The sequence below is a fragment of the Macrotis lagotis genome, chromosome 1 (assembly GCF_037893015.1).
Source record: "Macrotis lagotis isolate mMagLag1 chromosome 1, bilby.v1.9.chrom.fasta, whole genome shotgun sequence".
NCBI lineage: Eukaryota > Metazoa > Chordata > Mammalia > Peramelemorphia > Peramelidae > Macrotis > Macrotis lagotis.
The window spans coordinates 33,579,466-33,593,649 of record NC_133658.1 but is presented as its reverse complement, the minus strand read 5'-3'; the positions used below and the strand labels follow the sequence as shown (position 1 = coordinate 33,593,649).

Sequence of the window (14,184 nt, the reverse complement as noted above, 5' to 3'; positions counted from 1 at the left end):
GATTGTCCCGAGGAAGCTTTCAATGAGCACGAGCAGAGACACTAATGTGTGAATAAATAGAACTGGACTACAACAGCTGATTAACGGGAAGGTTCGACCACTGTTTAGGAAGTATGCGTCGGATGGGACGGTAGCTAGTAGCAGCTCAGGGGGCCAGACTTGGGACCAAAGGAACCAGAGTTCAAATAGGGGATCAGATTCTTATTTAGTTATGTATCATTGGGCAAGTCACTTAACCTCTGTCTGCCTTCCTTTCCTCAACTGAAAAACGAGAATGATAATAGTCACTACCTCTCGCAGGATTGTTGCAAAGATCAAAAGAGATAACAGTTACAATGTGCTTTGCAAATCTTAAATTATTATATAAATGCTAGCTATCACTGTTATTGTCATTGTCGTTCACTTATTTTTTTAGTCCAGACCAACTCTCTATGGTCCCAGTTGAAATTTGCTTGGTAGTGGGGGGGGGGGGGGGGCGGGGCCGGAGCCAAGATGATGACAGGAGAAGATATTCTCTTAGGTGCTCTCTCTAATATTTCAAAACTTATAAAATAAGGAAATTTGCTTGGTAGAGATACTAGAGTGGGTTTCCATTTCTGTATCCAGTTCATTTTCTGATGAGAAAAATGAAGCAGCCCAGGTTGAGTGACTTGCCCAAGGTCAAACAATTAGGAAGTATTTGAGGTCCAACTTGAACTCAGGAAAATGAATCTTTCTGTCTTCAGTCCCAGCCCTCCAACCGCTATGCCAAACACCTGCGTTATACATCCCCAACAACCCTGGAGGGCAAACATTATTATCATCTCCATTTCATAGATTGCCTGTCAGTTAAGAGGTTAAGTGACTTGCCCAGGGCTCCATTCAGATCATAAATACCAGAAGCAGGATCAGAACCCAATTATTCTTGTCAACCAGTCTAGCACTTACCATAATGCCTCTCAAAACTGGCCCTTTTTCATTTTTTTTTTTGCAAGACAGTGGGGTTAAGTGACTTGCCCAAGGTCCCACAGCTAAGTAATTATTAAGCATCTGATGATGGATTTGAACTCAGGTCCTCCTGACTCCAGGGCTGGTGCTCAATCCACTGCACCATTGAACCACCCCTCTATGACACTTTAAGGGTTATAAAACATGTGTCTTAAGAGGGAAGTGCATCAATTAATTTTTTTTGGGGGGGGGCCTGCTCCCTTTGTTGAAATTCTGCTAGGCACTAACCAGCTCCTCTAGGGAGAGGCCCAGTCATTGGCCAACTAAGGCTCTATCTTCTGCTCTAGTGAGAGGGTACCAATGGTCCATGTCCATTGGGGGTGCCTTAGAGAGACAATATTTTCAAACAAATGATAACTTTCCAGTAAGCTAAGCTCATTTCATGGGGAGGTTGCTCAGGTAGAATGCCATGGAGTAAAAGGGAGTAAGGGGGTGGATTGGGAAGATTATATGAAAATCCTATGCTCCAGGGAGTGGCCATTATTGCTAATAGGTATTATGTTCTTAAACAAGTCTGTTTTCCTCTTAGCCAACAGATCCTTCAATTACAGCTCTGGAATTCTGGTTGTTAAGAAAGTAGGGTTGGTGGTGGAGTGCTGGAATTGAAGCCACACATACCTGTAGTCCAGAGGGGGGAAAAAAATTGATGACTGTATGACCCTGGGCAAGTCACTGTTTTCTGCTTCAGTGACCTCATATATAAAATGGGGATAAATGAGAACACCTACTTCCCAGGCAGGGTGAATTATTAAGACAGTACAACACCAATAACATCAACAGTAATAGTTATTATTTATATTATTATTATGATTATTGTTAATGGTGAACATTTACATATCATATGAGATATGTGCTGAGCATTTTACAAATTATCTTATCTTATCTTTGCAAAAAAACCATGGGAGGTTGGTGCTCATAATTATTATTCCCATTTTACAAATGAGGAACTGAGACAAAACTGAGGTTAAAGTGACTTGCCCAGAGTCACACAGGTAATATTAAATGAGATAGCACATATCAAAAGGACTCTGCAACCTTAAATGCAATACAGATGCTAGGTCACTTTCTATTTGATGAAACAGTATTCATGCGACACAGATCTTCCAGAAGAATTCTAACCATTTCTCTGTGATGTGGAAGATTAAACCTGAGGGTGTTGCTAACTCTGGAGGGTCTTTTAATTTTTTTTATTTATTTAAGGCAGTGGGGTTAAGTGACTTGCCCAAGGTCACACTGCTAGGTAATTATTGAGTGTCTGAGGCCGTATTTGAACTCAGGTCCTCCTGACTCCAAGGCTGGTGCTTTATCTACTGTGCCACCTAGCTCCTTGACTAAGAAGGGCTTCTCCAAATACTATTGGGAAGCATCCATTTGATAAGCAGAGGGAATATTAACTGGCAATGCAGGAATGCCTCAACTGGAGTCTAGCTATGGGACCTTGGGCACCCCATCTGATCTTCCTCAGCCTCAGGTTCCTCATTGCAGTCGATCTCATAAGGCCAGTCTAAGACTCAGAGGAGGACACAAACAGTAAGGTAACATAAGTCTGTTATGTTTTATATATATATATATATATGTAGAATCCTGGGTTTGGAGTCAGGAAGACCTGAGTTCAAATCTGCCTCACACTCTGTGTAATCCCTAGCAAACACTGAACTTCTCTCAGTCTCAGTTTTCTTATCTATAAAATGGGGATAATAATAGTACCTACCACCCAGTGAGGATAAAATGAGATATTTGTAGAGTGGCTTGCCAGTCCTAAAGTTGATATAAAAGGGCAGCTGGGTGGCATAGCGGATAGAGCACTGACCTTGGAATCAGGAAGACAGGAGTTCGAATTCAACCTCAGAAACTTAACAGTTACTAGCTAAGTGACCTTCAGGAAATTACTTCACTCTGATAGCCTCGCATCCAGGGCCATCTTCACTTGTCCTGGTCCATATCTGGCCACCGGACCCAAATGGCTCCGGAGGAGAAAGTGAGAATGGTAACTTAGCACGGCCTCCCCTCATTCAAATTCAATTCACGTGCTTGTCATGGCATCACCTCCCTGATGTCAGAGTCTTCTCAAGAATGAAGGCCAAATATCATTATCATTATTCTATATGACCCCATTTGGAGTTTTCTTGGCAAAGATACTAGAGTGGCTTGCCATTTCCTTCTCCAATTCATTTTACAGATGAGATAACTAGATAAACAGAGTTAAGTGACTTGTCCGGGGTCATACAACTAGTATCTGAAGCTGCATTTGAACTCTGGTTCTCCTGGCTCCAGGCCTAGTGCTGCCTAATATAATTATACATAGAAATAATGTCCTTCTTTGGTTCATTTTATAGAGGAGTTAACTAGACAAACAGTTAAATGACTTGTCTAGGCTCATACAACTAGTGTCTGAGGCTGGATCTGAACCCTGGTCCTCCTGAGTCCAGGACTGGTGCTGCCTAATATAAATATGTGAATAGAAATAATTATAAATAAAAATATGAGCTCTGCAAGGACAGGGACAATTACCTTTTTATTGTCTTTGTAGCTGTAGCATCTAGAACATCTCCCCCAAAATACAGACAGACACCCCCCACCTCTGATTTAATTATTATAGAGTTCCTGATGATGAGATTCTCTCTACCAAGGTGGCAGATGAGCAATTTTATTGTTTCCGGAGAGAAGGGGGTGGGGTGCAATAACTTGTCTTGGATTATCGAAGTACCATATGTTTGAATGGGACTTGGACCAAGGTCACGAGGAAGCCAGCTGGTTATCTAATAAGCCGTGCTGTCTGTCACAGATATTTAATAAATGTTTCTTGAATTAAATAACTTACCTAAAGCACGCTGAAAACTTTGCAGCAGTACATCCATGTCAGTTAATATTATTGCTGCTACTTTAGGCACAGCCATGGCTCAGTGACTTGTTAACAAAGTTTAAACTCAAATTTAACAATAACAAAAAGCTTCTGTCCCTTATAAGTTTAGAGTGAAAAGCACAAGGCTCCCCCAGGAGATTAACTCTCAGGGATACCCTTTACATAGATATTAAGGCACAAGAAGAATGATGAGGGGTGAAGGAGTGGATTGGGAAGACTGTGTGAAAGCAAGACTTTCTTGGCCTTCAGAATTATTTTGTTTGAACTTGCTCGTCTTGTGGGGAAGATATGAGAGACGGGATGGAAGGGGCCCTCAGCCTGAAATAACAATCTCAAGAGCTATGCCCTCATCTGAGTTGATTCTGGGACCTTGGCAAAGCTGAGCCTTCAGCAACTTCCTTGTTTCTATCAATGGGGAAGAAGGCAATTAAACCATGCCTTGGCAGAGAGATCGGGTGGGCAGGGACAGGATGGCCCCCAAAATCAGTGCCATGAATTCTCTGTGATTTGGCACAGGATGAGGTATCCTGCCCCACTCCAGAAGGAGATTAGGCGAAGTATCCTAAAGGGATTATTGAGTTTCAAAAATTGAATTTGACACTACAAGGACAACTCATTTAAATAGATCCTGCTAGGGCTACTAAATAGTTCAGTAGCCTTGATAGTAGAAAGACACGAGTTCAAAACCTGACACTTGCTGGCTCAGTGATGCACATAAAGTGATTGGTAAACCCTTAATGCTTTATGAATGCACTTATGGTCAGTCATTTACCTTCTTAGTTTCTTTGATGTTGGGTCCTGTCCCCACTCCCCCCCAAGAATTCCTTCTTCTCACACATATGTGTATGGACTTAAACAATGGGTCCTAACTCATCCTAAGCATCACTCCCCAGTCACTCACTATTAGGTTGAACCAAACTGGTCTTCTTCATCCTCTACCTCCTACCTGTGTGCCTTTATACATGTTGTTTCCCATGCTTGGAATCTTCTTCTTCCTCATCACCATCTCTTAGGGTTCATAATTCCCTCTTTCTTTGTGCCAACTTCTACATGAAATGCCTTTCTCCCCAAAATTATCTTGAATAACTTTAACATCCTTACTAATGCCAAATTCCCTAAGCAGTCAACTCTATGGTCTCCTTAAATTCTATGAATTACTGTCACTCCTCCTTTGCCACATCTAGAATATCTACTGTTTAGTCATTTCAGTCTCTTTCTATCTCCATTTGGAGTTTTCTTGGCTAAGTTACTAGTGTGGTTTACCATTGCCTTCTCCAGTTCATTTTCTGGATGAGGAAACTGAGGCAAACAGGGTTAAGTGACTTGCTCAGGGTCACAAAGCTAGAAAGTGTCTGAGGTCAGATTTGAACTCCAGGCCCAGCATTCTATGAACTAGTGACTTACCTAGGATACCACCACCACATACAATTATTTCTTTAATCAAAAAGTGACATTCCCTTATCTGACCATGATGTCTCATCTTTCTCTCTCCTAATCTCTCAAATTTCCTAATCCTATTGTTCACCCTCAGGGAGAACAGCAATCCATCTCCTTGGCACATTCTCAGGACGTTTACGCCTGCTTTCCCTTCGTTTTTCTCTCCCTTTCAATCCAACTGAACAGACTTAACTCTGGACTTCCTCTATGTCATTGGCACCTTATCCTATCATGCCTCTCCTTACCAAACCTCAGCTATGGTTTATTGTCTTCATCTGCCTGCTCTGCTTCTACCAATATGGGGCCGAACAGACCTGGAAGAAGTAACACAAAAACATGCTGCCCAGACAGGTCTGTCACTGTAGCAAGGCAAGTCTTTCTCTCCTGTCTAATTAATTCTCTTTCTCATTCCTCACAAAAACTATCTCAAACGTTCTCTCTTTAAGCCTTTTATACCTTTCCACCTCCCTTCTCTCCACTGGGGATGTCACATCTTAACTTTACTGAGAAAATTCAGTACATTCACTATGAGTTTCTCTTCTCTTCATTTTAAAGTCTCCTGATACTCTCTTCCTCTTTACCTTGATCTCTGACAAAGAGGAATACTTCTCATTAAGACCAATCCCTCTCCATATGTTCTTGATTCCCCAAATCCTATTTTGGCCAATAGATTGCAAACTCAATTAATCCTGTCCATCCCCTATAAATCTTCAACTTTTTACTTACTGTCCTCAAAATGTCCAACTATTTCCCAATGCTTTAAATATATTTTCTAGACTATACCATCCCCTCAAACTATCATACTATATAGCCTTCTTACCTTTCTCTCAAACTTTTGGGAAAAAATTTTTTCCACACTTGCTTCTTACTCTGATCTCAGTTACTCTTTAACCCTCTGCAAGCTGACTTCCAACATCAGAATTCAACTGAAATGACTCTCTTCAAAGTCACCAAAGATCCCTATGGCCAGATCTGATGGTTTTTCTCAGGTCTCATCCTTTTTGACATATCTCTACAATGGAGGTTTGACCTCTCTCCTGCTGAAGGCCCTCATCCCTCTGAGGTGTTCTTGACACTATTTTCTCTTGGTTACTCAACTCAACTAGATACTTTTTTCTTATTGGAATTTTTCCAATTGCATATTATGAAAAATTTCAACATTCATTCACATGCATACTTATGGCACACAATTACCCTCCCTTCAGCTGAGAACACTGTACATATACATTTGTGTTTCACATGCTTATATTTTAGTCATCCTTTGAATAAGGGAAAAGAGAAAACATGAGATAGGAAGGAAAAACATAAGAGAAAGTTTATTCAGATTCTGGAGTTTTTTGTTTTGTTTTTTCTTTGTTAATATGTGAATAGCAGCAACTAGATACTTTTCAATTACATTGGGAAGCACCTTCATTTCATGCCTCCAAATTGTGGTTATTCCCAAAAGGGATTGTCCTGAGACCTCTATACTGTCTTGGTGACCTCATTAGCTTTCATATCTGCAGATGACTCACAGATCTATTTAATCAACCCCAATCTCTGTCCTGAACTTCAGTTAATGAACATCATTAATTGACTAGTGGCCATAAGGAAACAGCATTGAAAAAACATTTTAATTTTTTTCAATTAACAAGCATTTATTTTTTTCTCCCTCCTACCCTGAATTGCAAAAAGACTCATAGATATCTTAAACTCATTATTATAGAAAACTGACTTCATGATCTTTTCTCTTGTAACCATCCCTCTTCTTAACTTTTTTATTTCTGCTGAAGGCACTTCATTTTTTCACTCATTCAGATTCTTACCCTTACCATTATCCAAGAATTCTCATTCTCTTTTACCCAAGAGAGTTAATCATATACCAAAGCTTATCTCTAACTCACCAACATCTCCTGCATCAATTCTTTCTCTTCACATAACTCCCAAGTAAACTGAGGTCCTTATCATCTCTAACCTAGATACAGCAATGTCCTCACTGATTTCTCTCTGCCTCAGTTCACTTCCTAATCCAGTCTATCCTCTACACCACCATCAAAATGATTCTTCTTAATCTCGTATGGCATTCTTTGACCCCCAAAATCCCAATACTAGGTTTTTATCCCAAAGAAATCATAAAAAAGGGACAAATTTTATGTTCAAAAATATTTAAACAGCTCTTTCTGTAGTGATAAAAAAAATTGCAAATGGAGAGATGCCCATCAATTGGGAAATGGCCGAACAAGTTATGGTACATGAATGTTATGGAGTACTATTATTCTATAAGAAACCATGAGTGGTCAGACTTTGGAGAAGCCCGGAAAGAATTACATAAACTGATGCTTAGTGAAATGAGGAGAACCAAGAGAACATTGCACAACAACACTGTGAGATGATCAAAATGGATACAGATCCTCTTAGCCCTGAGATACCCACTATGGACAATGCCATCCACATCCAATCTGAATGCACACTATGTTCACTTTTTAAAAATGTCCTTTATGCTTTTACTTCTTTTCTCATTGTTTTTTCTTTCCCCTTAATTCTAAATCTTCTTTCACAACATAACTATTATATAACGATGTTAAACAAATGCACAAGTACAACTCTTAGTAGACTGTTTGTTGCCATGGGGAAGGGAGAGGGAAGGGAGGGTGGTAGAAAAGTGTGGACTATATAAACTTGAAAAACTACCATTGGACAAATAAAATAAAATTCCAAAAAAAAGTTTTGTATAGGATTCATGTCACTCCTCCACTCAATCATTTTCAATGGCTCCCTACTATCTCTTGAGTAAATAATAAAATTCTCTGGTTGCTTTTAAAGCCCTTACAGCCTAGCCGCATCTAGTATTTTTAGCCTGATTATATAATTCAGCCATTGTGTAATGTGGTCAACGTGGCCTTCTCTATTTCTTGTAAAAGTCTCTCCATCTCTCACCTCTGTGACTTTGCACAAGACACATTTCACATCTGGAATGCACTCCATCCTTATACCTAACGGAGTCTGTCTTTCACTTTAAGACTCAGCATAAAGATCACTTTTTTTTTTTTAAGGTTGTTGGTTTTTTTTGCAAGGCAGTGGGGTTAAGTGGCTTGCCCAAGGCCACACAGCTAGGTGATTATTAAGTGTCTGAGGCCGGATTTGAACCCAGGTACTCCTGACTCCAGGGCTGGTGCTTTATCCACTACACTACCTAGCCGCCCCCGAAGATCACTTTTTCTATAAATCTTTTGCTAATCCCACCTGCTACTTAGCCTTCCCTCCAAAACTTTTGCTGTTATCATTCAGTTTTGTTCAACTTCTCATGACCCTATTTAAGGTTTTCTCAGCAAAGATACTGAAATGGTTTGCCATTTTCCTATCCAGTTCACTTCCCAGGTGAAGAAACTGAGGTTAACAAGGTTAAGTGACACACAACTAGTAAGTATTTGAGGCCATATTTGAACCCAGGTATCTCTGATTCCAGAGAAAGTAGATGGCAAAGTTAATAGAGTGCTGGCCCTAGAGTCAGAAAGATTCATTTTTATGAGTTAAATCTGACATCAGTAGCTGTAGGACCTTGGGCAAGTTACTTAATCCTCCTTGCCTCAGTTTCTCATCTGGATGAGTTCAAAAAGGACCTTTGCTAAGAAAATCCTAAATATGATCACTAAGAATTGGATATGACTAAAAATGACTGAAGAGTAACATTTGTCCTCTTTATACCTATTTTCTTTTTTTTGAATGTTATTTTTTTCCTATTACATGCAAAGATAGTTTTCAACATTTTTTCAAACTTTTGAATTCCACATTTTCTACCTCCCTCCCTCATAACAGCGAGTAATCTGATATAGTTTATATATGTATAATCTGTTTAACATATTTCCATATTAGTCATGCTGTTAAAATAGAATCATAATATAAGGGGGAAAATGATGAAAAAGAAAGAAAAACATAAAATAAGTTTGAAAAAGTAAAACTCAAATACTTTGGTATGCATTGAGACAATGTAGTTTTTCCTCAGGATGACATTTTCTAATACAAGTCTTTTGAAATTGTTTTTGATCACTGAACTACTGAAAGATAGAAATTCATCAATACTTATTTTCTATGTACTTATACATGTATTTGTCTCTCTTGATATAATGTAAGCTCCTTGAAAACAAGAATTGTTTTATCTTTTTGTCCTTAGTATTTGGTATGGTTCCTAGGACATGGTTGCTACTTAATAAAACCTGACTGATTACTGATTAAATTAATATCTAATATTTACTTTCTTTTTTTGTTTGTTTGATTTTTAGGGTTTTGCAAGGCAATGGGGTTAAGTGGCTTGCCCAAGGCCATACTGCTAGGTCATTATTAAGTGTCTGAGGCCAGATTTGAACTCAGGTACTCCTCATTCCAGGGCCGGTGCTCTATCTACTGTGCCACCTAGCTGCCCCTAATATTTACTTTAAATAAGATCTGTTGATTTTTACAGTTGGGGACAATGAGTACAAGGAAAAACAAAACTCTTTATTCCTTCAGCCGTGTTTTCTACAGGAAAGGACAATATGGAATTTCTCATGATCTATAGATTACCACTATAACCCATCAGAGGATCCAGTAGGGAGGGCTATGTACCCCAATTTCATTAGGAAAGGCCCACCAAAGCCAAACTCTTACTTCACGAAGACTTTCCTGACTATTTTAGCCCTTAATGAATTCTCATCTCTGAAAACCAATGGGTCTTAAGAATGTGAGCCACCAACTTTTAAGACTTTCTTCTATAATTCATTCACCACACTTCTGTCCAATACCACTAGAGGGCACTCAAGTGACAGCCAATGAGGATGACACCAGTTGGACCCATTGGGGTTGACAAACACCAGCCATGGTTCTTTACCATTGCATCCTATTTCTGCATTTGTTTTGGTTGGGTCTAGGTCTAGATTCACTCTGGGGAGATAAGGCCTGTTCTCTGAACCAATGCTGATGATGTTCTTTCTCTGTTTACCTTCCAAGAGCTATTGTATGGCATCCCAGATTGAGGTCAGGGTGAGACCATACAGCCCTTCCCCCTATATTTTATCAATATGAAAATGAAGTAGAGGTGAAGGGACTTCCCTAGGACACGATCAGTAAAGAAGAAGCCAGTTATTGCTGATGCCACAGCCAGAGTTCCTTCTGCCACATTGTCTCATTTGCTTCAATTGAAATTCTATCTATCCTTCAAGCTGGAGAAAACAGCCCACACTTCCAAGTTCAGCATTTTAGCTAGTACACTATCTAACTGGTGGTATCATGGATAGAGCACTGGGCTTGGAATTAGGAAAATTTGTTTTCCTAAATTCAAATCCAGCCTCAAAAACTTACTAGCTATGTGACCCTGTGACGCTGGGCAAGTCACTTATCCCTGTTTGATTTAGTTCCTCATCTGTAAAATGGGCTGGAGAAGGAAATGACAAACCCCTCCAGCATCATTGCAAAGAAAACCCCAAATGGGATCATGAAGAGTCAGACATGACTGAAAAACCAAATCCATCGCCCTTAAGGTTTTTCACATTATTTTTCCATAAGATAGCTGTTTGCTATTTTTTAATACTTGTTTTCTATCTATGCTAACATATGGTGGAGGAAAACTCAAGAGAGCCAGAGAAGTGAGGGGAACAAGCTGAAGGGTTGTTGAGTAATTCCAGGCTTTACATTTATCCCTATCAAATTTCATCTTATTAAATTTAGCCTAAGGTACTTGCCCATCTTTCTGTTCTTTACCCTTACTCCCCAGAAGTGGGGCAAAAGAGGAAGAGTCAGACTAGGCTGGGATGGCTGATCTCTACTCATTCATTCTACATTTTAGCCTTTTTTTCCATTCTGAAGAGAGAAAGAAACAGACTTCTGGATTCTACCATGCACATTTCTTCCAAGCACAGCATAAAACCATTATTTTGGTCTTTGTACTTTTGGTAATTTCTTTGATTAGAGAGGAAAACTCTCATTATCAAAGCAGATCATAGGCCCAGAAATTTAGGGATTCATTCAAGGTTACACTGCTGCTAAGTGTCCAAGGAGGGATTCATTTGAATAGCTCTGATTTCCTTATATGAAATTGAAATCTGCCTTTCTGTAATTTCACCCAGAATTCCTAGTGTCTTTGGGGAGGAGCAAGTAGAAAAAAAAAGTCTAGTTCCTTTTCCAAATAACATTCCTCCAAATACAAGACCCCAGAATGACAGAAATTTAGATGGGAAGGGTTTTGAGTGGACATCTTGTCCAACCCTTAAACTGAAGAAATTCCCAATATAATAAACTCAAAGGATGGTTGGTCAGTCATTCATTGAAGACTTCCTTGGACAAGAAGTCATTGCCTTCTGATGTAGACTATAACACTTTTGGTCAGTTCTGACCCAACATGGACCCTCAATCTGTCTTCTTGCAGTCTCTACTGACAGCTCCTGGTTCTGTCCTATGAATCCAAAAGAACAAGCTGAATTATTCCTGACTTGAACCTATGCCTGACGCATTCTTTTTCCCTCCTCTCCTCAATCTCCTAATTTCCCTGATTCCTTTAAGCTTTAGTTTTTAAGTCTCACTTTCTGTAGGAAGCCTTTCCTTGTCCTCTTTAATACTTAATATTTGCTGAGATTATCTCCAGCAGATCCTGCTTAGAACTTACTATTACAGTCATTAGCATATTGTTTTCCCCCAGCTCCCTGGAAGCAAGGATTGTCTTTAATCTTTGTGTAGCCAACACTGTTGTTGTTGTTCAGTCTTGTCAGACTCTTCATTATCCGAACGAAGCACAGACCATTACATGCCAAAGTTGTCCACTGGATTTTCTTGGCAAAGATCTTAGAGTGATTTGCCATTTCCTTCTCCAGTGAATTAAGGTAAACAGAGATTAAGTGATTTGCCAGAATCACACAACTAATAAATGTCTGAGGCTGGACTTGAATTCAGGTCTTCCTGACTCCAGGCTCTATCTACTGAGTCACCTAGTCATGGTACAAGTTAATGCTTATTAACTAACTGATTTTTTCTAAACAATATCCCATCAGATACTTGAAGACAACTACCATGTTGAGCCCTCTTTCCCCTAGGATAACATATTTATTTCCTTGACCCAGTCCTTAGAAAGCATTGTCTCAAGCTCTTACCCTTCTTGTCTGGTCTCCTATTTGATCAGCCTTGCCCTAACTCACTAGATTTATTTAAATCTCCCTTTTCCCTTTCTATTTCCAAGATTTAGCTTTTCAGGTTCAGCAATTTAGGATTTTAAATCCCCTCAGCTATAAAATTATAAAACCCCCAACATTTGCCTCTCAGCTCATAGAGAAGAGATGGAGGGATTGGCCATAGAAAAGATGGGTGTCAAGTGCTTTAGGGAGGTGTAGACTTACCAGGTGTGCAGGGGACGGTGACCTTGTATCCTTCACTGTGGTGCTTGATGGGACATCAATGAGGGGCCATTTCATCTGCAGGTACTGAAGAGAAGACAGAAAGAAGCCAGCTTAGAGGGGAAACATCATCAAGGAAACAGAAGTTATTGTTCAGGTAGAACACATTTTCTGCCAATGCCACTTGAGAATTAGGGGTACATTGGGTCTAACAGTCCAGTCCCAGATTATGAATGGTCTACAAAAAAATAGTGAACACAATTGGTCCTCATTCTTCTGTTATCATTATCGCCATTATGGTTATCGCCATTGTCTTTGCTTACCTTACATTTATTCCAATTTGAATTTACCCTCCATTCCTTGATCTGGTCTTCCACTTCTAAATATTTATCCAGGTCTACAATAACTTCCTCCTATAACAGATTGAGTTTTGGGTATGGAATCTGGAAGACCTGGATTCAAATTCTTCCCTCAACACTATGAGCTCTATGATCAAGAGTTAAATTCTTTCCTCACCAACAAAATGGGGCTATTAAGCCTTCTAGTAGCTACTGTTACAGGGTTGCTGTGTTTTGTAAACTTTAAAGCAATGCATACATATCAGTGATCCACCATCTTATTCCACAAATCACATGGAGACATTCTTTTCCATTTAGGGTACCCTGAAATTCTTATTCTCCTTCTCAGAAGACTCAGCTGTCACTTAATTAGCCACCCCATGCCCGAATTTCCTTATTTATAATACAAGGGCAATGTACTAGATGAATTTGTAAAGTTGTTTAATCTGTAAGATCCTATCACTCACTTCAAAAGCTCTAGTGTGGGGGAGGAAGGGAGGAAGCATGGGAATTAAGGAGACCATGGGGCCAGTTTTAGGAGAAAGGAATGATCTTGGGGATTGGGATTGTTGGGGTGAAGGAGAGCTTGTTAGATTGACATAAAGAACCCTGGATCAAGCATTGTGATTTTAGGTGACTTCTTCTATAAGCCTCAATTTTCTTATCTGTAAAATGGATCACCCGAATTCTCCCTTCTACTGTATTCTTATTGACTCCCTATCTCAAGTCCTGGGAAGCTAGGTGGCACAGAGGATAATGCTAGAAATGAATCCAAGAAGAATCATCTTCCCGAGTTCAAATCCAGTCTCAGACACTCCCCTAGCTATGTGACCATGGGCAGATTATGCAACCCTGCTTGCCTCAGTGTCCTCTTCTGTAAAATGATGTAGAGAAGTAAGTGACAAACCAGTCCAATATCTTTGCCAAGAAAACCCCAAATGGTATTATTAAAAAGTTGGACCCAATTGAAACAACTTAACAACAACAACAACAAAATCTCATTTTCCGCTTCAAGCCAACGACCCTCTTTTCTCCCACACTCAGAGCTGATTATTTAAATTCCTACTTCATTAAGGATAATAAACATAATAAACAGCTAATATTTACAAAACACTTCAAAATTTGCTCCTCTCAAAAATTCTTTGAGGTAGGAGAAACTGCTATGTCCATTTTGTAGCTAAGTAAACTGAGGTTAAATGACAGAATAAAAATTACAGGAAGTTGA

At 39.5% G+C, this 14,184-nt stretch overlaps 1 protein-coding gene across 1 annotated transcript in view; it reads right to left on the bottom strand.

The window, feature by feature from the left end:
- TCF7L1 (transcription factor 7 like 1) overlaps positions 1-14,184 on the bottom strand; it is a 216,317-nt gene that overhangs the window by 17,525 nt on the left and 184,608 nt on the right. The window contains exon 4 of the mRNA XM_074196253.1: positions 12,625-12,708. Coding sequence (XP_074052354.1) covers positions 12,625-12,708 — 84 coding nt within the window. The remainder of the gene's footprint in view (positions 1-12,624; positions 12,709-14,184) is intronic.